Source organism: Dromaius novaehollandiae, chromosome 4 (assembly GCF_036370855.1).
Source record: "Dromaius novaehollandiae isolate bDroNov1 chromosome 4, bDroNov1.hap1, whole genome shotgun sequence".
NCBI lineage: Eukaryota > Metazoa > Chordata > Aves > Casuariiformes > Dromaiidae > Dromaius > Dromaius novaehollandiae.
This window is the reverse complement of record NC_088101.1, coordinates 44,640,569-44,665,238: the sequence shown is the minus strand read 5'-3', so window position 1 is coordinate 44,665,238 and position 24,670 is coordinate 44,640,569. Positions and strand designations below refer to the sequence as shown.

General features: G+C 39.8%; 1 protein-coding gene and 1 long non-coding RNA gene across 2 annotated transcripts; one reads left to right on the top strand and one right to left on the bottom strand.

Moving 5' to 3' along the window:
- Nucleotides 1-699: 699 nt before the first annotated feature.
- On the bottom strand, nt 700-5,190 carry LOC112997088 (uncharacterized). Its single transcript, XR_003262617.2, has 2 exons — nt 4,657-5,190; nt 700-4,035 (listed from the first exon to the last, which is right to left on the bottom strand). It is a non-coding gene; the product is annotated as an uncharacterized LOC112997088 (long non-coding RNA).
- A 2-nt stretch (nt 5,191-5,192) lies between these two features.
- On the top strand, nt 5,193-22,778 carry TMEM192 (transmembrane protein 192). The gene is made up of 6 exons (XM_064510930.1): nt 5,193-5,351; nt 8,222-8,368; nt 11,805-12,069; nt 14,181-14,315; nt 18,730-18,832; nt 20,982-22,778. Exons 1-6 carry the CDS (start codon nt 5,310-5,312, stop codon nt 21,103-21,105), a joined length of 816 nt encoding a protein of 271 aa, XP_064367000.1. The 5' UTR covers nt 5,193-5,309; the 3' UTR covers nt 21,106-22,778.
- The last annotated feature ends 1,892 nt before the right edge of the window (nt 22,779-24,670 follow it).

The window sequence follows — 24,670 nt, the reverse complement described above, 5'->3', positions numbered from 1 at the left end:
TATAATACAGTACAAACAGAAATGTGATTCTGAAAAATCAGAAGTGATAAAATCTGTAGTTAAGAATTAATATGCCAAATGAAAACATTTTCTGTCTACACAGCAAATAAGGGGGTTGCTTAAATCTTAAACCATTTCAAACTCTAAGTCTTTTTTTAAGGTAAGGTAAATAAAATATATTGTGATATTAGTTTCCCAAGATTGATTTATATTCTACTGTATAATTCTAATGTCATTTCTACAAATATATATTAAATAGAAAGTTGTATCTTTTCCTTAACTTCAGTGTAACTGCTTTTGAAAATAGTTGGAAATTCTCTTTTGGTAGCATAAAAGAAAGTAAGTAGGAGCGTTCATTCTGTTGTTCACAGTTCTTTCATTGTCTATTATTTCCTCTGTCTCATCTACATTAAGCAGTTCAAATTCTTTCTCTTTGGATGCAGTAACTTTTATCTACCTATTTTTGTATAGTTTTATCTACCTATTTTGCTATCTCTGGACTCTTACGGACATGTAGGACATTTTCCTAAATGATTGGTACTAATAAAGTGGAAGAGTTATCCAAAGGCCACACCAAGCCTCCAGCATTCAAATTTGTACTTGAAATAGTGAAAGACTGTAAGAGTTTTCTTTAAACCAGTGTTATGCTGCTCTTCTCTTTTCACTATCTTGCATTTAAATGAAAATGGGGCCACAGGATTTTTAATGAGTATTTTATTTATGAAGCCAAAGATTCATAGCAATTGACAATTTAATTAGGTAATTAATGTGTATAAACAGTTCCACGTTGTTCATCAGAGAATTCTTAACATGAAATGTACCATACATTATGTGAAGATTGGAAATTATACACAGTGAGAAACACTCCTTTAGTTTAAATACGTATTTACTAATGAACTGTTTTTTAATTTCAATGGAATTTTTAAAACTTACAGAGGCTGGAGATAAAACAAGAAGCTGTGATGTGTGTGTCATCTGAGGCCAGAATATAGGCTTCACTTACTGCAGTATGACTGTTACAACCAATTCATGCAAATGCATTTGTCTTCACTGTTATTTTGACCTTTTCACTTCCCATTTTTATTTTTAGTTCATGCTGGTATCTGTCACAATCTCATACTCTCAAAGCAGAGACTGTATTCTTTACACAGAACTGAATACAGTTTAAGTCCTAATTGTGCCTGCAATATGAATAAGCAATAATGATTACACCTAATAGCTTAATGTGAAAAACACTGTGAGCCCAATGCTGCTTCTGTTAATGCTAAATTGTACATAAAATTGCAAGAGGAAAAAGAGTAATCTCTAAGCCTCTTTGTCAGGATACAACTGTGAAATTAGTCCCCAAATATTGTAATTATTACTCATATGGAAGGGCTTACAGCATTTAAACCTGGGCATGCGCTAATCTATGTTAGCTTTCATAAAGGGTAGTCTGAAAATAAGGACATCATAGCATGGCATTTTTGGGCCATACCACATCTTTTTTACCCTACTTTTATCAGACTCTTTCACTGTTGGGGTTGCAGAGGAAGTAATATAAGAATTTCATACTGTCTTAGACTCTTAGCACTGGATCAACCCCAACAGTGGAGATTCAAGTCAGGTGCACTAAAATGACAATATCTACAAAATTTGCCAGAGGTTGAAACAAGAATTGAGCAGAAGAGAAAGAACTACGCTTTCATCACTAAAATCTCTCACAATAAAAATTACCTGTGGATCTAGTAATTCAACTGATTTACCAAGGCACAGCACAGACTGAATGTCATGCTAAGAATAAGAATAGAATGCTATGATGATTATATACGTATTTTAAGTAAACTGGTTGAAATTCATAGTCACGTATTTCTGAAAATGCTAATTAATCTTATTTACAATAAATATTTGTGCATTTGAAATATTTAAGCTTTTAATTTTTACCCAACTGTATCCTTCAGTAATCCTTTGAAAACAATTAATTGTAAATTAAGTAGAAACATTACTTACAAGAATATATAAAATTATACATATTCAAATGACTGTTGATGGATGCAACCCTGTTGGGACTTTAGGCATCTAAAATTACACTTCAAAGAATTTATGTACTTGATTTAATCTCAAACACATGTATAATTGCCTGTATCATGCATATTTTCTATTGCATATCTGTGTGCAAACCATTGAATAAAGGTGTTTTGTAAGTATACAACAGTTTGCACTAATGGATTATAGATGAGACCAAATTTCTAAATCTCTGAACACAGATTGTCACAAGATTATCTCTAAACAAGCACAAAGAAATGACAGCTACTTAGCAGCAGTTATGTTCACTTTTTATATATTATGCTACTGACATAATGTAGAGGAATTACGTGTTTTCTCACCTGATTGTGTTAGATATATGCATGCAAAAACAGGTTAAAAGCAAGACTACAGCTAGCATACAGTATTCTACTGAGGCTGGCAAGAGCATGAGTAAGAGTGCTTCTACAACTGAAATTATTATGCTAATAGTTATACAAAGTAACAATAGTTACACAAAGCTTGTGCATCCAAGTAAGGAATCAAGTCCCAGATTACTGGCTTCTTGGTTTATAGATTGCTGAATGACTGTTCTAAATCACTTAATTTTTTTGATTATATCTCTCCCACACACACACTATTTCAGCTCAAGCTATCATCCATGCTAAATTCAGAATCCTGACTCCCAAGTTAAGGAGCAAAACACGTGTGCATTCCCAAGCATGCAGCTAAGCAAGCAAGCAAACAAAATGTGGGAGATACAAGAAATAAACGTGCATCTGAGCATTTTATTTGTCATAAATAAAAGCAATAGTAGCTAGGCAACACAAGATGATCTGTGATTTTTTTTATGGAGGATTAAAGTGGTTTGTGATTTCTTCAAAAAAGTTTAATGCTGTTTCGATTTAAATAGAAGCTCTGCTGTATTTTTAAAACCAATATAAATAAGTGTATTTATATGCAAAGAAAAATATCAAAGACATTAACATTAGCTGGCACTCTAGCTAGCTTTTTAGCTGTGTGACTAGGTGCAGCACCTTGCATACTAGTATTTCTGGTTATTCCAGAATACACGTTAGCCAGAAGGCAGACATTGTCGTTCCTTGCACAACATACAGAACGAGAAGACCTCATTCTTCTAATGCCAACTAAAAGCTGAATCAACAAAGGAACTATGCAGATAAGTTATATAGTTATATGAAAAAATGGGAGACTCTAGCAGTCATAGAGCATCCTTGTAAAAATAGTGCAATCAAGTTTTTAATTGATCTATTGAAATATCCTCCTCTTTAAAGTATATGGTTACTAGATCTGTGTGGGTGTAGACCACACCTGCCAAGCTAACTCCTTTGCAAGACAATACACCTCACAAAAGTGACACAGATTACTCGAGCAGCAACCAGTGTGAATTGTGGTCTTGCTTCAGTGTCACAGAAAAATTCTGTCTTTTTTTTCAAGTCTTGTGACTGCTGATCAGCAGGATTTGTGTTCTTCTGAGAAAGGGGGGAAAAAAGAAAAAAAAAAAGAGCAAGCACAATAGAAAAGAGGGGATAAAAGCACATTTTGTCAGAGCAAATGAAACTGGAGAGATTCATATCATAGGAGCTTAATGCTTTTATAGTCAGGCTTAATCTTACTGAAACCAGCAGATTTAATGTATGTTTTTCCATTTAAGGTAGTTGCCCTGGTAGTTAAATATGTGTATCCACACAAAACAAGAATGAATGCCAGTCATGAATGTAAATGCTTTGGGCGGGAGGTTTCTATTGGGATTTTTCTGGAAGAGAAAAGTTATAGGAACAGAGACAAAAAGCTTGAGACAGAAGTTCATACTTCAGAAAAGCAGCCTGTCCTTTTGGCTCTGTTTCAGATGGTCACAGTCCTGCCTTCTCTCAAGTAATATATGAAGACTGCTTCCAACCTGGAGATGATACAACCTTGCTTTCTTTCAAGCCACTGTCACGCGTTTGATCCTCTTCAGTGTCCTCAGTGACATCAGGTCATGGTTCGGGGATGGTCAAATAAAGCAAACTAAAGGTTAAGAAGTATTAGCAAATTAACAAAGCACAAAACAGATAATAAATATGCCACTTTGCAAGTTCATACTATGCACACACTTGAACATTGCGTGCAGTGCAGATCCTTCCTGTTTCATAAAGGATACAGCTGAAAAGTTTCAGGGAAGCTAAAAAGGTTATCAAAGGTTGGGACAGCCTCTGTGTGAGGAATGGCTAAGTGGGCTAGGAGTATTCAGCTTCCAGAGGGTGTCAAGGAGTAGTAAGAGAGACATCCATAAAATGAGTAGCAGGGACACTGTGAACCGGGATCAGCCGTTCTTCGGCTCCCCCAGTACAACAACAAAGGGTTAAAAAGTGAAATTAGCAGTTGGCAGATTTAAAAGGAAACACGGTTCTCCACAAAATATTTAACTGAGCTAGAAACATTGTTGACTGAGATCTTGTGCACGCTTAAATTTTACATGGTCTAATGGGGCAACGGGACAACTTCATGGAAAAGAAAGACACTGGAGATGATTAAGCACACAGATGCTATCCCTTTCTCAAGAACTCCCTGAGATACAAATCGTTGGAGATGACAAAACATTCTGCAGAGCATGCTGAAAATAACATTACGCTGCCTGGCCTCTCTTACCTTTCCCTAGGCATCTGCTGTTTGTTACGGCCACGGACAAGACAGGCAGAGACAAAACCCAGGGCCGGACCGCGCTTCTCCCTGGTTCAATAAAGCTCTTATTAACCTCAAACACACAGATTTTATCCTCCGCAAACGCCCCACGGACCGCACCCCTCGGGGAGGACGGCCCCGCAGAGCCAGGGCGCGACGGCACCCCCCGCCGCCACCCGCCTCCCGCACGGCCGGCAGGGCACTGGCCCGGGCCTACTTTAATTCCTCCCGATTTAAACACAACCAGCCCCGAGCCGCACGACGAGCGCGACCAGGCTGCGCGGAGGCAGAGCTCTGCCGCGGGACGGGCTCGGCGGACGCGTCTCTGGGCCTCGCCGCCGCTGCGCAGGCCGGGCGCCCCGCCACCCCCGCCGTCGCCCCCGGGCGCTGCCGGCCCCTCGGCCCGGGCCGCGCGGCAGGATCCCCACGCGGCGGCGGCGGCGCCCGCCGCGCACATGCGGCCCCGCCCCGGGGCCGGCGGCGCGGCCCAGGCCCAATAGCGGCCGCGGCGGGGCGGGGAGACGCGGCCTGCGCCTGGCGCGGGCGGCGGCCGCCGCGGGCGGACGGCAGCGGCGGCAGCGATTAAATAGAGGCGGGGAGGCGGGAGCCGGGGCGCGGATATGGCGCTGACGGGAGCCGGGCGGCAGCGGGACCTGGACAACGTGAGCGGGGGGCGGCGGCGGCGGGAGCGAGGCCGCACAGCCGCGGGGGGCGGCAGCAGCGAGCGGCCGGGGAGGCCCCGGCGGGCGGGCGGGCGGGGAGCGCCGGGCTTCGCGCTGCTTCCCGTCCCCGCGCTCCTGCGGGTCGCGTTGTCCCTCCGTGCGCGCCTCGGCCTCTCCCTTCCCCGCGGCTGGCCGCGGCTTCCCTCAAGCCGCCATCCCGGGAGCGCGGCGCTGCCCGCCCGGAGCCGCCCTGCTGGGGCTGCCGCCGGCCCGGCGCCCCCGCGGCGGGAGGGCTCCTGGGGCCGCGGCCTGCAGAGCCGCCCGCCCTGTGGCGGGTCAGCCCCCACAACAGGGGCCTTCTGTAAAATACTGCTTTTCTCCCCCTCCCCCCCTTCCTTTCATTGAAACTGTTGACCTAAATATTTGTGTAGCTTTGGTTTCTCTGTGGTGTTTTTTTATTTTCCTTATCCCCCAGCGTATTCAGTAAGTGTAAGCTGTGGGTCGTATGCTGGCACGGCCCTCATGTTTTTTTTGGCTGGTCCAGGGTTTTTCCCCCGGCGGGAAGGCAGTGCGGGTGGCTGTGGCGCGGCCGTGCTGGGCAGCAGGCCGGAGCAGCAGCTCAAAGCCTTAACCTGCCTGTGTGGGGGCAGCTGTGACTAATGGAAATTCTTCCCCCTTTTTTTAAAATATATTTTGATTGTTTTGGCTTTTAATAGCAGCTGTTATAGCTCATTCTAATTAAGTGAAGCCTGCATCTGATCTAATTAGGATGTGTATTAGATTTTCTTAATGTCAGATTAATTGTGTTATCACCATTGTCTCTCATGCTTTTATTCCCTTCCTCACCATGTTGCCTGTAGTAATATCTGTTCAGGGAGGTTATATTGCTCAGCGTTTCCTAGCGTTAGCTGTGTTTCACTATGTGAAGGTGAATCATAGGCCCTCTCCTGGTAAGCAGCATGGTTGAACATCTGCTGAAGCTCTGGGTATGATGGAATAAACTAGGTTGTCATTGAGTTTTACAAGTGATCACACATTCCCATGATACAAAGGATATTGTTCAGACTAAAAAAGATTGTCTTGGTGGGAGGTGTAAGCTGTTGTCTCTGTGCATTAGGGAGGGAAGGGTCGAGATGTCTTGGTTACTGGAGATGTCTTGGTTACAGGCATGCCTGTCCTGCACGTTCACTTCCAGACCTTAAAGTTACACCTGGCCCCCCAAAAGGGGGGAATGAGGGTCAGAGGCTATACCAGTAACACAAACCATCCAATAACATCTGTAGATCTTCAGGGCTACAGTAAAAGGTCATCTTATCAGGCAAATATTTTAGGAAGGGTTGTTTACAGTTGAAGGCAAGCCTAATCAGAAGGTTGAAAGCAAGCAAATAGGTGAGGAGATTATGTTCAGTCTTCTGTGGTTGAGTGAGTGTGGTGTTCACAGCACTAAAGTAGAACTGAACACTGGCTGAAATAATTATTGATGACTAGTTCCTTTATTGTAGACAACTGTATGTAGGTGAAATAAGACTGAGGAGCCAACAGATATCTGCACTGTTGTGGTTAATATGAAGTATGAAGCTAGCTGTAGTTCCAAAACCTCTATCCCTCTGTCTTGCTCTCTTCTTCCTGTACTAGTATCTTGAAGAATAAGTACAGGAATTTCTCTGCTCCACATGCTTTATTCTTGGCTGTGGCTGGTATCATTCCAGAGGAGAGCAGTCAAAACTTGATCACAGGAGCATTGCTCCTTGTCTTTCAAAGCAAAGAAGCGATAGCGTGGAAAGTAACAGGAAGGAAGCTGGAGTTTGAGTCACCAGCAGGCATGTTATCCATTCAGAATGATAAACCTGAAAGTGAACGTACACAGTCAAACTGCTGTAGCCTAGTCTGGAAGGCAAAGATACAGGCCGCTGGGGCAAGCTTGTTGTCTGTGAGGAAAGGTATTCCTTCCACCTATGCTTATTCTTAGTTTGTATTTTTAAGAAACAGTAGCAGTTACTTTGGGAGATGTGCATAACCAAAACATCTGAGCTGAATGTCAAGTCAAAGAAGGCCCCTGATACTTGGCACCAACCTGACAATAAGGGCTGTGTGTTCTCTGGTGAAAGCAGAGAATATTTTGACCAGAACCTGGGAGTATCCCCCTGCCTCCGCACTGCCTCTTCACTCTTGCCTGGATTCAGTTTGAACCGGCTGACACTTACAGAAGAAATATTCCTGCAGACATTTTGATATGCTAGTAGTATCAGTGATTGAACGTGTTGCTGGCGTGCTGCAGCTGTCTGTTATCTCTTGTAACTTCATTTTGACAAAAGCAAGAATAATAAGGTTTTTTCCAGTACCTATATTAAAATGAGAGGGAAAATGTAATATCAATGTTTCTGCCTTCTTGCATAGGCATACTAGTACTTTGTGGCCTATCAAAGGCTCCAGAGAAGTACCTCATGGAGATCTTGGCTATATCTGTGGTCATCAGGCATTGTTTTAAGTGACAACAAAATGCAAGTTTACTGTTTGGGGCTGTCTTTTTTGCTTGTCTTCATTTTATGAAGAACCTCTGTAGTAAAGTCTTACAAAGAACTCAATAAGTATATGCTAGCTAAAGTACCTCAAGACTCCTTGCAATGCTAGGTAGTAGATGAGTGTCGGATTCCTGAGTGTTTGAGTTACTACATAAATATGTGTTGAGAAATAGTTTGTTTACAACTTGGGGAGATGTACTCCCTAAGGTGTTAACAGTTCTTTCCCCAAAGCTGAAGTTGCTAACAGGACATTGCTGAAACTTTGTACCTTACTTCATAAGCTCACCTGTGATTACTTTTTTCTTTACTTTTTCTTCTCCCCTCCACACCCCCCACCCCCAACTTCAGGGTTCCTTGGAAATAACACAGAGTTTAGAAGATGATCCTCTACTTGATGCACCACTTATTTCATCTCATGCATTGCATTCCCAACTGAGGCCAAGATTTCGTGCTATCCCAGCAGTCCTTCTTGCCAACTTTCTGTTGTTCATACATGTAAGTGTAAGAAACATGATTTCCTCATGAAAGCTTACTGCCTTTATTCTGAATTCTTACTGTTCATGTGGACAGCATTCTCCTCAGATGTGAATTTAGGGCTTAAGGAGGAAGAGCCCAGAAAGAGTAAATTTCACAGATCTTGTATATAACAGTATGTAGGCCTTGCTGAGGGCTGTTAGACAGGACTAGAGCTTCCTGTCTAGTAGTGATCTTATCCTCGATAGGTTGGAGATGTTTATTGTTGATAGTGCACATGTAGAAACCAAACTTGGAAAAGGAAGAGTGAAGAGCTCTGACAAAACCAAACTGAAACACTACTTGTGTAGCGGCATAATTGCTGCCAATACAGACCTGAAGACTGTGTGTATAAAGCTAGAGAGTACATGAGATAGATATGTATGTAGCACTAATAGAATTAGAGATTCATCTGACCTTAAACAAAACCTTATGTTCAGTGTTCCCAAAAGCTACAACTCTGCTAGAACTTCACAAACGCATATTGACCTGTAAGCCCTCTCTTTAGGCAGCTGCATAAAACCTTTCAAACAATAAGCTCTGGGCTTCTAATTTTAGAAGCAGATGTTTTGAGAGCTTCTCAGTAATCTCAAGAGAAGACCCTCTGTGTCTGTCAGGCAGACCTTGGTAAGACTTTTACTGCAGTTTTGCTGAATAGGTTGCAGAGATCCTCAGTGGAGACTGGATATCCAGCCTTACTCTCTTCACTGACCAGAACAACATTTTGTTGCCATCCTTTTAGGATGGTGCATGAGATATGCATTATGAAAGTAGATATCTGCTTTGGTAATAGAGCAGTAAATGTTTTTCCACCTAGCTTTGGGACCTTTACTGTCAACTGCGGTACCTGATGTAGCCAAATGTCAGTCACCCAGATCCTGGAATACTACTGCCTCTTCTGTTCCCATCATTTTCCCCTCTCCTGCAAATGGAGAGATGGGGAGGTGAAGAGGGAGAAAACAACTGAGGCCTCTGTCAATGCATACTTTTCCAGGTTAAGTCTTGTTGCTGTTGCTGAGCCTGCTGCAGTGGCCAGTCAGTCCTTGGATCAAAATGGAGAAGTATTGCTTCTGTTAGTGAAATGCAGTAGTACACATGAAATGGTGCTGTTTCTTGCTGAAAAGAAGCCTTTTCATGGTTGGGGAAAGCAAACCTATTGGACTTCCTTCCCCTCTACTTCTGCAAACATGTGCAAACCTTGTGGAACATGGAGACATTGAGTTGGCTTCTGATGCATAGCTTACCAAAGTGGCAAGTACCCTGGAGAGGTTATGAGGAATAATAGTGTTATGTGGAACTGTGTAATGCATCTCTAAAATACTTTGTGTGTAGCTTGGAATATTTCTTCTCTCTCGTGATGAGGTGTGGGGTTAGGCAGCAAATAGCTCTTCCAGTGCAGTTGCCTAGTTATGTTCAATTCTCAAGTATGTGGGTGGGGTATGCTGCTGTATGGTGGGATCTAGTTTTTTTTTAAGTGGCTTTTCTTTTGCAAGGCTTGCTTCTGTGAAGGCTGCAGAGCAACATAAAATCTACAAGACAGAAATAATTTCTTTATATTATCCCCCTCTTTGACCAATCCCCCTCTGCATATAGGCATACATAAAACCTAATCTCTTAAATGTTGCTCTTCATAAAAACAAGTAGAGTTTTTGTATATAAATTCCCTGTATTGGGGTGAAATGCCTGTTGTTGGACTCTCCTAAAATGTAAGCAAAGCATTTGTAATATGTCATTTTTGTTGACAGCTATTCATTTCCTTTTGCATGTATTGCTGTAGTAGATTAATACAGCTGCCATGCTAGGCTATTCCAGCTTGCAAGAGTTAAACATAGCCATTCTCTGCACTGAAATACATTTCTAACACCTGAAGGAGTCAAACTGGGTCTGTTACTGTGTTAAAATGGCAAACCTAACACTAAAGTGATAAAATAAGAGTTGGGTTATTCTTAGCTCCTTTGGAGAAGGAGATGGTGAAATAATTTAAATGTGTTTTGCTGATAAACTCCTTGTTTCGCTTAATCTGGCCACTTCTGCCATGCCCAAGATGACTTGGGGTTTAAACTTGTGTTTGAAGTAGTGGTCTTATGGATAATACAGAAATCCAAGTCTTTCCTCCTCTCAATCAAGGCTGATTTCTGTGAACAAAGTTGCTTGAGAAATGACAAAAATATGAAAAATGAGTTGAGGGGACAAGTTTATTAAATAACTGTAGAGTTAGGTCAGTATAACTGAACTGTTGAACAAAGGAAAAAAAATGTTTTTCTCCATCTTCAGCTCTATGTATGTTTCTGTTAGTCACAAGATGTGGACTTTTTTTTAAAAGCCAAGTGCTTGTATATAGGGAGGTTGGAGCTTTGCAGACTTGATACAAATGCATTTTTGTTGTATACACAAATGCTCAGTTCACTTCTAATGGTGGGCTTGTTTTGGTTTTTAGTTCAGTTAGAAAATACTCCTATTGTATAGTGAACCAGGATGAGAAAGTACCATATTTTTTCCCATTCACTGAATGAAAATATTGGGGATAATATTTTCAATAAGAAAACATTCTGTAAGGATTTTAAAAAGAACCTGTATATGTACATACACCCCAGGTAACCTACACCTATGAGTCTGTCTTTTAGTTGGCTAAAAGATTGCTGATGCTGCTGTCCACTGCTGATGCTTAAAGTTTGGAGAAGAGCCTAGAAGACAGGAAAAATTCTGGCAGAATGCCACTAGTCTTGAAGGACAAGTGTGTAATCTGACTATAGTCTGATCATTGGCATAAATTCTGAGCAAAATGTAAAAACCAGTACATTAATAAATGATTACCAACTGAGGCAGGCGCCTATCCAGTGTTAGTAACTCACTTAATAAGCTAGTATGATGTCATTTCACTTGTTTTAATGCCATGACCTGGAGGTTCTCTAACGGATTTAATAAAGGGTGACTATCACTTATGAAATGTACAACTCTTATTTGGAGAAAAGAATGCAAACTATATGGCCTTACTGAATAGTCTAAAAATGTTATTTATTTACGCTCTCAAAAAAGTTCTCCTTAAAGCAAAAAGACATAATGAAAGGTGTCCAGAAATAAGATGAACTCACTCTGAAGGTGAGACTCAGGTAGAAGTGAAACTGATGTGGAAGAAGTAGTGAGAAGAGTGGTGATTCTCATCTCTGTCCAGCTGGATGCTGCTTGCACTCCTGAAAGATAATGTTATTACTCATAAATATCATTAATGGATATGTGACTGAAATGACATGTGGTGGTTGTGGTAAGAGGGTCTAATGTTTAGAAATATCTTGACTTTAATAAAAATCAATTCAGAATGTAAAGTGTAATAACTAGATTATGTAAGCATGTCTCTTTTTATAGCTAATGTTTTGGGTTTTTGTTTAAAACAGTCTTCCCATCTCCTTTTCTCTTACAGGTTGCTTTTGTTGTCCTAGCGTTTTTAGCAGCTATGTTTTGTTCTTATCCCAATCCAAATCAGGACAAGTGCCCTGGAAATTATACTCATCCACTTAAAGTGCAGACTGTCATAATCATTGCAAAAGTAATTCTATGGATTCTGCACGTTTTTTTTGAGCAATACACCCAGCACCACCACAGTAAAGTCAGAAGCAGAGGTTACTTCTCAATCTATCGATCAACAAGACATCTAAAAAGGCTTCCACTGGTGATACACTCTACAGGTGAAGTGAGCTTGTTTATGTGTCTGTGTGGGGTTTTTTCCTTTTCTTGTAAAGCTTTGAATTCTGTAATGATAAAAGCACTGACTGAACAGTTAATCGTATCTTTTGTGAACTTCTAAAATTCTGCCCACAAACTTATTTGTAAATGCTATTTATTTTAGTCAGTTGGACCCCCGACTGACTTTTCTGGACTGCCAGATGTATGTTGTAAAGAACTCCTCTTAGTTGCACACCCACAAGTGTGAGGTGGAATCTAGTCATTAGCAGTTTCCAACTATAAAATGTTCAGCCAGCAAGTTCTATTTGCTTGATAATAGTCTTGATCTGCATACTTGCTTGTCTAGTTGGATATGTGGCAAGACCACTAATCCTTCCAAGAAGTGTGCTGCATGATTTATAAAATGAACCCTCTTCATGCTCAACATATTAAGTAAAAACAGATGGATTGCCTATTGCTCAGCAGCTGTCTGAAGCTAGCAAAGTGAGTAAATCTCTAACCATAAGCAGAGTTAAGTGGCATTCAGCTCAAATTCTGACTGCCTCTTTCTGCTTTCTATGGACAAAGTGATGTGTGGCAGTGTTCTAACTCTGTATATTCTGTGCTGCCACTGGCCAGTAAAAGCTGAAAGAAGCGTTTCAACACATAGCTGCTGTTGCTTTTCTGAAAGAAACTATTACAACAGATCTAAAGCTTGTCTAACTTGAGGGTTTTCACACCCTCAAGTGTGTAGGAATGTCAGGAGACAAGGGAAGCATGGTGGCTTTGGCAGTTATTTTTGCCTTGTATTAATCACCACCTCCCTACTGTAAACCTTCCAAATAACTGGAGTAAAATTCTCTTCCACCAGCTTTGGTGGGTTACATGGTCTTACTTTGTATAAAACCCTAGCTTGCTTTACACCCAATCACTAAAAGACCATCTAGTCAACCTACTTGTGCAAAACTTCAGGTTATGGCCACTAGGTAGAGCTCTGAAGACAAAGATACTTATGTGCAGTGACAAGATCAGTTTACAGCAGACTTAGGGATGTTTTGGGAGAGAATAAAAGGCTTGTTTCTGCCTATTGCAATAAAGTCTGGAATATTTAACTCAGCCCTGCCTTCTGTCTTGGCTGTAGTCTATTTCTCCCCACCAAACTGGCCACATGTAAATGTTCAGATGCGGTAAGCTTTGATGCAAATCTAATTCAGGAGGCAGTGAGCTCTGTTACTATAAACTCCTGCCACAGTAATAATTCCTGTAGATATTGCTTTCATCTTGACAGTTCAGTTGCCTAACATAATATGAAGGAAAACTATATAGTCCCCTAACTACTTTTATGGTCTTAATATATTTAGTGCTTTATTAGACTGGCTGTAAAAAAAATAAAATTAAAACATTTCACGTTCTGTGTCAGAAGTATGCTGTGGAAAGAGTATCTAAAGAATTTGGAACACTTGATTGCAACCCACAGAACTCTGTAAGCAAGAATATTAGATCTATAACTCTAGACCTTTTGAAATATAGGTCTTATTTGCCATGACTAATTGTGCTCGCTTTAGTTTAACTTCCAGTAACTTACAAGTGCTAAAGTAAAACTAGGCAACTGGAAGCTTATGCAAGCTATCTCCTTGTGAAAGGAAGGTGGTGTTTTTTGTCTTTTTGGTTTGTTCAATGTTATCTCATTTAAATACACTCAAACTCTCCACTTGTAGAGAGATGCTATCCTACTCTGAATTGTGACTGAAATGATGTCCTAAGAATTTAAAGAAGTTAATAGAATAAACTACCCAGACCCATCTGGGAGGGATGGACAGCAGCAACAAGGCAAGAAATGGTTTAAGACCATGCATGTTGTATATTAAGTATTTCTAGTCCATTCCCTCTTTAAGTCAGAAAGATCCATAAGAAAACCTGCAATTTTGTACTATTAAACACTGAAATGGAACCTTATTTTACAACCAGCAGCTATGAGCTGGTATCACCTGCATTAGAGAAATTAACTAAAGCGGCAAGTATGGGATGAATTGGAAAAGTAGTGTTGAAATATTTCAGATATTGGAGATGAGTAGTAAGTTATTTTCAACAGCTAATAAGACTGTTGCACCTGAAAAATGTATTTGTGTTCTAGGAAATGCAGCTGTGCTTTTGATTCTGTCAGCCCAGCATTCCTTTCCTGATCACAGTAAAGTGTACCTGTACCTTATCCTGGGAGTCCTGGGCCTGGAGCTGATGAGTTCACTGACATGCTTAGTGATTTACACAGGTGAGTGGCAGTTCTTGTCTCAATGAGCATGACATGCAGTAATAGCTAGTGAACTGTTTTGTTTGCTTAGAGTATGGCACAGTACTTGGGGTACCCCAAGACATTTAACTGCAAATGTAAATACAGAATGACTCTGCCTGTAGGAGGAGAACTAAGGCTAGCCTGAACAAATGAGAAGGCTGTCAGACTTGATTTGTTCTCTAACTGTTGCCAGATTAAGCTTTGTTATCTCAAAGCTGCTGATCCAGTGAAGTGGTAATAAATGCAGAATTGTTGAAAAAGCATCCTGTGGTGTGTGTGTGGTTTTTTTTTGTTTTTTTTTTTTTTTTTTTTTTGGTAGCTTGTTCTCAAATGCATGTACCACAAATTGTGAAGCAGTAAGAATTGGCTTTATCAGAACTGCTTCTGGGATTTAACTGTGGAACTTGAGCTTATAGTGTGATGTGCCTCAGTCTCCAAACCTCTAAATCTCTTCCTTTTTATTTCCCTACTCCCACCTCAAAAGATCAAGATCATCTTTGTCACTATACTGGAGCAATCCTCTTTAAAGAATTTTTAAACTCTTTTGAATCTGTGCTAACACTAACATATTGCCTCATAAAATTGTAATATATTATTTCGTACAATCACTGTCTTGCAAGGTTATCTGCTGATGGTTTGGTGTAACTTACCAAGGCTTGTTAAATCTTTCTGTTAAATCATTGCTGTAGTATCTAAAATATTAATTAATAAGTGTTTGAACCAAATAGTTTTCTAATGTCATCTTAAACTGCTTGGGTTTGTCTTGCATGAACTTGAATGCAAATAACTTAACTGAGTTGAGAGAACACTAGAGAGGTACAAGACAGTAAAAATGCAATTATGTCTCTTGTTCCAAGAGAACTAGGGCTCAATGTTACCTCTGTATCTAAGTGATATGGAGTTCTGCTCTTGAGTTAGATACTTCATATTCCCTCTTCTGAGTTGCTGCTTTCTGATTATTTACAGCTACAAACAAGGGGATGCTGACAGCCTAGCTAAATAAGCTCGGTAGCACTGGTTTCTCTGGTGAAAAAACAGATGGGCAAAACTTAACAGCTTGCTCCTGACTTATAATCAAACAGAAGGAAGAGGATGGAAATGTCTCCTTCAGTACTGCATGGAGCTTAAAACTTAAGCAAGAGCCACTTCTATGCTAGTCAGTGTTTGTCCAAAACCATAAAAAGTCCTAGATTGCTAATAATTAATCTCAGTGCCTTTTGGTTTGGAAAGGAAAACTTTGGTGCAACCTTGCTGATGTAATGGCATACTAAGAAATATTGCCAAGTGGATTGGTCATCTTGGAGGTAAAAATATAGTCTTGACTCTCGTGTAACAACATTGAAATGAAAATACACCAAGAAATAAGGTCCCAGCTCCAACCAACATCCTGCACCTATAACTGTGTACAGTCCTGAATTCTATAGGCTTGTCAGGTATTCCCTTGAATAGATCAGTGTTGCCCAGGTAGACTAACTGTCCTTCAGAATTGTAGAGACTGATGAGAAAGCATAAGCATAGCAGTTCTAGAGAATTAATCCAAGAATGACAGAAGTCATTCTTTCCTAACATAGGCATACTTACTTTCCTGGGAAACTGAGGAAAAATAGAGGTAAATTACAAAGCTATAATAGGAGTTCAAGAATTCCAGTGAAGTGTTATTTCTTACCTTCTTACCTTGAAGCCCCTTGTAGCTCAAAAAGAGCACTGTTTATCTTACCTTGATAAGAAACACAACTGGACACACAAACTTCAACAACTAGAAGAAAGTTGGCCTTTGTAGTAAGGTCTGAGTCTGGGGTTCCATTAGAGCTGCCAAACTGCTTTCCTGCATATCTGTCACCAAAAAGATCTTGCTTCCTAGCTTGTATTACCCTGGTTCCTGTACTCATCAAATACCTCCATTAACCAGTTTGTACTAGAGAGTTCTGAGGTGTTTTGTTTCCCAGATGGATGAGCTGAAGGAGGCTTGAGAAAGGGGTCCAGTGAGTGCTGGAACAAAGGTGAAGGAGGGACAGAGTTACCTTCCTAGGAAGGAGCAAGACTTTCCCTTTTGGCAACAGTGTGTTGCCTTGCTACCTCAGCAGTCCCAAAACCACAGTCTAAGCCTTCTTCTCTAAACCTTGATGTGCAAAGACGGTTAATTTTAATGGAACTTAGCACTTGCCTCAAGATTAGAGTGATCTCTAATCTCCCTAGATTGCCTTTTCAAGTCTTGTTTTCCATCCCACTACATGTTGAAGTAAAGCAAAGACTGCCTGCATGTCTGTATCTTGTGTGTAGTGGTTGTTTGGGTGTCTTTATGTTAAGCTAAAGCTCTTCTGAGGCAAAACAAATGTATTTGGTCAGTTTTGAAAATAGCCTGGAAACCTGTGATTAATAGTGGCCATCAGATTTTTCTGTAAGATAGAGCAGACTGACTGGAAACTCCTTAGTTGGATATTCTAAGGGGAGCCATCTATTCACTGTTTGAGTGCCCCTCTCCAAGGCAAGCACTTAGTAGGTATCGCTTACTGTTGAGATAATGTCAGCTAATGTAGCTCTGCAACTAAAGGAGCAACTTTTGGGGGGAAGGGAGGAGGTTTAGGCTCACTTTACATTAGAAACTAATGATGACAAACCTCTCCCTTGCTTTAGTTTGTTTACCCCTAAAGCTTTTGGGGAGGCTAGCGTCAGTGTTCATACATGCTGTTTCTCCCCTGTGGAACAATTAATTCTAAACTATTAGAGTGAGATGTAAATATTTATCTATAGCAGGTTTATGTACCTGATTTTGTTTTAAGTAGTACTGTATTTGATGCCTCACAAACAGAAGTAGAGGTACGAAATACCTGATTGTAATTCTAGGGTTTTCTTTTTGCTTATTGGAGCATTTTTTGAATTGTGTGATGCATGATATCTTGTGAAGTACAGCTGTCCTCCTTAATTTCCAATCAGCTATATATATATGTGTGTGTGTGTGTGTGTGTATAGGATCCACAGACAGGGAGTCAGAAATCTACATGGAATTGTTGCAAATGACCTATAGTAGGTTGGACATAAATCTTTAAAGTGAGGTAAATGTGCCTGAACTGAAGTATCATACAGAGAGCTCTAAATGCCAGTTTAATATGTTAAGTTCATTGATAGGATAGGGGATCAAGTTTTCAAAGGTTTACTAAATGCATGCACTTAATTGCTTTTTCCTACATATTTTTAATATCACTTGAATAGAAGACTAACGTTCCCACAAACAAAGCGTGTCAGAAATTCCTCATCTATTCCTCCATGGCTTTTTGTAGAGGCATACCATCACAGAAATAGCTAACCTTTGAGCCTAATTTGTAGCTAACCTCTGGAGGGTCTTTCACTGTTTTATCAGGGTGGCCTGTAATAAACCCTATCATATTATTGACTTGTAAGGACAGTCTTTCTCTGCATTTATGTGGATTTCTCAGAGCCAGACTGTCCTGTTTTTAGTAGTGTTAGATGTAGTTCTTCACAAGCAGCCCCGACTGCAGAGACCAGAATGTATGTTCTGTATCCCTCCAGTATACTGCCTTTGTTATTCAGTATCTGATATGGAATAGCTTCAGATGTTTTCAGCTTTCATCCAGAAATAATGCAGAGGGTACCTACAGCTTCTCCCCACTTCCCCATTCCATGTCTGTGTGTTAGTTTTAAAACTTATTCACAGAAACCCAGGACTGATATCTGTCTTTGATAGCCATCTTTGAGGTGGAAGCTGACCACAAAGAGCCGCTTTGGTCTGAATACCTCATGGCTTGCTGTAGCAAGTCCGCTCTAGTTGTAGAGCGGGCAGACAAGCTGCTGCTTCGTAGCAGATAGTCAAAACAGTATTCATCAAAGAGTTTAAGCCAGAAGTTCTAACCTAGATACTAATATCAAAACCTTCACAACATTTTTATTGCATGTTGCTTAGTTATGGCCTTAGTTATGGACAACTTTTAAAAATCTCCAAGGATGAAGACTCTACAACCTTTCTGTGCAGCCTGTGCTAGTGCTCAGTCCTCCTCAAAGTAAAGTTGTTCCTTGCTCAGAGGCAACTAAAACGTCTTCCCTTAGATGACAGACTAAACTTTGACTGCAGATGTTAAGCAGTATTTTCAAGCTTCCCCATTCAGATCTTCACTTACGGTGTTCTGAGCAGCAGGACAAAGGAAAACATACTTTCTAATTTATAATCAAAGCCACTTCAGAGATGAGTGGAAACTTGATTCTACATTTTTTTTTCTACCCTTCCAACTCCCCAGATTCCCTTATTGCCTTTTTATCACCTATTCTAAGGCAAGCTCACATTAATCTGTTATGGGGTGTTGTTTTTAATTTGGAGCCTGGCAATAAAGCTTTATTTTTTTTGTTGCTTTTCCAATTACTTTTTGAAACTTTATTGCAGTGAAAATAAGCAACTTCAATCGTGCAAAGCCAAGACCTGATATAATCGAAGAAGAAAAGATGTATGCCTACCCCAGTCACATTACCTCAGAAACAGGATTCAGGTGAGATCTTCTGTATTAATCTCTTCATGTGTGCAAGTCTTCTCAACCATGGTACACAGGTGGTGATGACTAAAGTAACTGCATTAATTTCTGTACAGACTTGTGTACAGTCTTAAATCTGTCAACCAAAATAGAGGTAGGAATACTAGTTTTTAAGGAAATTAAGCATTAAAGCTGCTAGTTTACATGCACAAATGAGAAGTAGCAAAGCTTTATGCCTCCTACATAGCATGGCAATTTGTGATGATATAGAGATCATCAAACAGAAGGACAGAAGTGATTTGACCATTTATGGTTGGTTGTATAAATCTTTAATGTGCTATAAATAACTGTGCTCACTCTGTTTTAGTTGACTTTATATGGGAGGTTGAGGAGAGATACTGGTGTGTTAGTGTTATTTAAAGTATGCTCACAGAAGCCTAGCTTCTTCAACAAGTTCTTTCAAGGAAGTGTATTGTTGCATATTGATAGAACAAAGCTGTCTTCATCTATGCCAGCAGTTGATCATGTGATTCTAGCAAGGGATTTGGAGCATATTTCCAGTTTGGGAAAGAATTTTAAAGGTGGATGTGCCTTTTTAAGAGGAAAGGAAGTTATGAATGAGACAGTTTTCCAACATTAATCTTGCAAGCACTGAGACTTATTGCTTGTTTGTTTTTTTCTCTGGTCAAGGAGTCAGAAGGTACACAACTTCCAGTTGCTGAAATGATTCTGGTATGGCTAAACAAAAAATAGTCATCAAAACTAATTTGGATTTCCATGTAAGAATATACTTCCAAATTTTCTAGTACAGTGTGACTTGCTTCTGTATGTCTTAGTAAAACAAGTTGAACTGTTGAAGTCTAGAGATGACTAATACTTCAGTACTTCCCCAGGTGTCACAAATGCAACATGCGTTCATGGAACTTGGAAGTAGAAGTCCAGGATACAGGAAGGCTTTAGAGTTGTCTTGATTATCTTGATACAATGTCTGACTTCCATCTTGATATAAACAGTCATGAATGCATGGGGGACCTCATTCCTTCCTCATTCAGCTTCTCCCCTGAGAAATCCTCAAATGCCTAGAGAACAATTCTGCAACAATGTGGAGACTGGCTGAGGAAAAGACTCTGATCTTTTGATTAAAAAGAGTGCAAACTTCCTGTGAGAACCAATTGCAAAACAGTTATTTTAATTCAGGTCTATACAACTCTGACTCTTTCTTTCCCTGGAGATTTAAGGTCTATTGAAAAGTGAATCCTGTCAGCCCTGCAGTTGACCCTGGTTCTAAGAATGTTTTCTGAATCTCATGACCTCTACAATCTAAGCTACTGCTTATGAGCTCTTCTGGTGCGTGAAGTTGGTTGTGTAACTTACAGGTTAAGGCTGCAAACTTTCTATTTACAAGATTTGTGGTTCTTGTTTTTTTTTTGTTTTTCTTTACAAAACTATTGTTGCTAAACTGAAGTTGAACCTAAGTGTGAGGGTGGGGTTTTTTGCTTTTTTTAACTTGGCTTTACTTAATGCTACAGTGTCACTAACCCAGTTTAATGGGAACGTGTATGAAAACTGAAGATATTCTAAGCTGAGGCTAGGCTGTGTGAGTCTGCAAAGGAGTGTAGATCTAAAATACCATAAATGCTAGGTGCTGATGCTGTTAAAGTATTGTGACGGTATCGCTATTCTCAATAAATGTTACTGTAGGCTAATGAAGAAATAGCTGTCTTAAACTGCTTGTGATGTCTATAGCCAGATAAAAATATTATGTCTGATTAAAAGAAGCTTGCTAATATGTTCAGAAAAGGTGTAATGGGTTTCTTGCTTGGTATGATACTACTATGTAGTCTGGCTTACTGTTTCACAAACTTAACGTCAGCACACTTGTACTACAACAATTTTTGTTAACTGTCTAGCAGAAAATATCTAGCTATTGCTTATGAAACATGGCACAAAGTTAGCCAACCTTTTTTTCTTTTCCTGCCTTCTCATGCAAGATTCAGGTTAAACATGTAAGTATTGTAGGCTGCCTCCTCCCTGAAAAGTCATCAAGATTAACAAAAGCAAAACTGAAGGAAGCGAGTTGTCAAAGTCAGTAATTAGCTCTGATCTTTCATATGTTACAAAGCTTCCATCTTTTATTTAATAACCATATTCACTTTCTTTTTTCAAGGGAAAATTCAAGTTTAGAAGAGATAGTTGAGAAGCAAGGAGATGTGATTGAATATCTTCAGCGACACAATGCACTGCTTAGTAAGAGACTATTGGCACTAACGTCACAGCAAATCAGAACTTAAAAGCATTTGGAAAACTGCTGCTGCAGCTCAAGAGGAAATATGAAGCAACCCAAGTTGTACAGATGACTCTACTTCATGAGGTGACTCATCTTTCACATTTTGAAATAGAAGTCTGTTAAGCTGGAAGAATGAGTTCTACATACACTGTAAACCTGTTACAACTGGACGTATTCTGGCACTACTGCATCCCCACCCCCCAGTCATCAGTTCTGAAAAGATATTCTGGAGGTCTGAGGATTTTTAATTCCTGATAGGTTAAAGTTGGGCCTGAGGTAATGGTTTAACTTTCTTCAGTTGTTACTATTACTTAGCACTGTTGTAACCTTTAAGCTTAAAACTACCAAAGTGTTTTGTATTTCTAGAATGCAAACTGTTTTCTGGAAAATCAAATTTTGCAGAGGGTGTCTTCTCAGTTGAAGTTTCCAGTGGCTGAAGCTGAGACTAGGTATGTTCTGTCACTGACTCCTGTTGCTTCCAGTTGTTAGAAGTGGTGTACCTCAGTAATCCTATACAAAGTAGATACTTGGTTTCTAGATCTGTCTTGTTCTCTCCTTTGTCAAGAAAATAAGTGACACTGTAGCCTATGCCAACAGGGAAATTTGGCACTGAATTTATGACTTTTAAAGCACTGGGTGCCCTAGAATGCCAAATCTCACATCTGAATGTGTGGTAGGTAAGTGTCATGATAAGCAATTTGAACAGCTGTTCAGAATTCTGGCTTTAAAACTCCTAAAAGGGATCTCCAAGGCTGATGTTCCTGTTGCTAGAATTTTGTGTTAGTTAATACTAAACAGGATTCCTACTTTGCATGTTGAACTAACTTGAGGCAAAAAGGTTAAGAAAAATTCTTTAATTTATTAAACTAGTAACCAACTCATGTTGAACAGGTTTAAACTGTTAGGACTGTGCAGTATGAAGTTAGATCCTCTTAAAGATGCTATCACAATTATGCACATGTTGGCTCTTTACTTCATGACTCTTCAAATGTCAGCATCCTGATTCAAAAGCTAAAGTATGTACATGAGTGGCAAAAACTAGAGTAGGAGACAGAATTGAAAATTTGTTTCTCAAACTACTATAACACCTTTCCATTTCATGGATTTATTAGGAAGGCTAGTCTTCTGGCTTGAACCTTGCTGTCTTGGATAGCAATAGCATGTGTCTGTCCACCCGTTCTTCTCTTTCACTGGCAAAAGAACCATTCTGTTCTTGTACTATTTGTCTACCAGTGTAGACCAAGCCAATATTTCTGTAGGGAGACTGGATGATCACTGGTCAAAACAGGAAGAGGGCTCAAATGAGGGGTAGTCTTGTAGGAATATAGAAAAATCAAAAGAAATGAATCCATTCTATTTTGATCCTGGGACATATTTCTAGAAATCAGTTGTATACCTGTTTAGTATGTAACAAACACTGGAGTTGTCTGGTTTGAAGGAAAACAATAAATTTTGGAGACTTTGCTGCTATTCAACATTGAACTCTGTTCCCCTTTAACTGTTGTTTCTTGAAAATGCAGCCAGGATTTTATTATAAACTTGTGAGGGATACAAATATTTTTGGTTTTAGAACTCAGGTTTTGATGTGATTGTGAATATAAATTTGTATGATTTCTATGAAAAGCAGTAAATGTGACTGAAGTTTATGTACAATAAATGCAACTAAGGAAGAGTGAATTCTGTCATTGCCAAGGTCCTATTTTCAAGACCCTAGATACTCATCTATGCAGTTACAGGTTGCCAAGCCAAATAGCATTTTAACTTTGAGCTCTGAACTCAAGACTGGGATGACCGAACTTGCTTACTATGATATAACTTCTTGCTTAAATCTTCTTGAGGGGAAGGCTGTAAATGGGATGCCAAGAGTTCTCAGGAAAGTCAGGAAACTAGACCAGTAGGTCTGATGTGCTTACCAATCAGATAAGTCATTCTAAAAAGTAGAATTGGGGGACATGCAGGTCAGCATAACTTTTGTAAAGGGAGATCCTGCTTTACAGAACTCAGTGGGTTCTATGAAGAAGGTAACAAGCTCTTTGTCAAGAGAGGTCTGACATGGTCTGCTTTGATTTCCAAAACTAAAATTTCAATAAAGGTCCTTAAAGTAAGCAGCTTTAAGGTTAGAGGAAAGGTGCTATCATGAATAAATAGTTGGTTACAGATAGGAAAGAGGCAATAAGAAGCAGAAGACAAGAAGTACAATTCTGCAGGACTCCATGTTCAGCCCCAGGCTGTTGAACTTGATGGTAAAAGACTGGGAAAGGATGAACAGTGAGGCTTGCAGATGATACAAAATTACTGAGCTTAGTAAAGATGAGAGGCCACCACTTAAATACTAGAAGACTGTTACCAGACTGGTTGATAAAATGACAGATGAAATTAAGTATTAACACAAGTGTTGAGTGGAGATGGGTCAAAAAAGCAGAATTTTATATAAGAAGTGGGCTTACAGCTAACTCTTCCTATTACTGCTGAAAAAGTAGTATCTTGATTTTTGTAATTGTTTTCATGAAATCTGTCAGCTCAATGCTTAGTAGTTGTGCTTAAAAAAAAGAAAGGCAAATTGTTAGGAATAGAACTAAGAGCAGATAAATGTGTGTGCCTGTATCCTAATAACATGCACAGTTTTGGGTCCCCAACACAAAAATGATAGTTAAACTGGAAGAGACTTAAAAGTATCCAAAACTTTGAAGGTATGATGGCACACCTTCTGTGTGAGGAATGCTCAAGTAAAATAGGACTGAAATTTGACGAACTGCAAATTGCATATAGAAGGTGAGTCCAGGTGATTGCTCCCTGGACCTCCCAATGCATGTGGCAGGAGTCACTGGGTGATGACAGCAGGTTCAACAAAAGAAAAACATGTTTTCTTACTTGTGGAACTCTTGGCCAGGGTGTTTTTAAACATGGAAAATCTACATCATTTCTGAGGCAACTGGACAAGTTCATAGAAGAGAATGTCTTTAAGAACAACTAGATCACAAGATACTGTCCTTGAATTAGGAATATTATGGATAGGCTGTTATGACATTATGATATATTGAGAGAAGGGGATTATGCTGAAGAAGTTCCAATGCCTTTTTTGCCTCTTCCTTAGACCACAGCCACGGACAGGATGATGTGGTAAATGGACTTTTGAGCTGTATCGTACACAGTTCTGTACAGTGTGGATCCAGGTGAAGAAAACTATTCCAAAGGGTAGTCTGCAAATTTTTCATTATACTGCAGTTTGCACAGCACAGTTTTTGGCTAATCTTATCAGCCAAGCACTCTCTGCAAATTAGTGGGCTATACAGGCCAGCAAACAGACTTGTATTGTTGTCTGATAACAGAAATGGTAGAATGACATGCATACTTGTGTTTTCATCCATGTGCTTGGTGTTCCCGATAATATCCTTGAAAACAAGTCATTTTGAGTAGAATTTCAGTTTATAGCAATTGGTTGAATTCCTCAACTCTTGGTGTTCTTCAAGCTGAATAATTACCATTACATTGGGGGGGGGGGGGTGTAGTTACAGCAAGGCTAGCTTGTGAAAATAAGCTCATTTTGAAGCTTTGTTTCTAATGCCTCT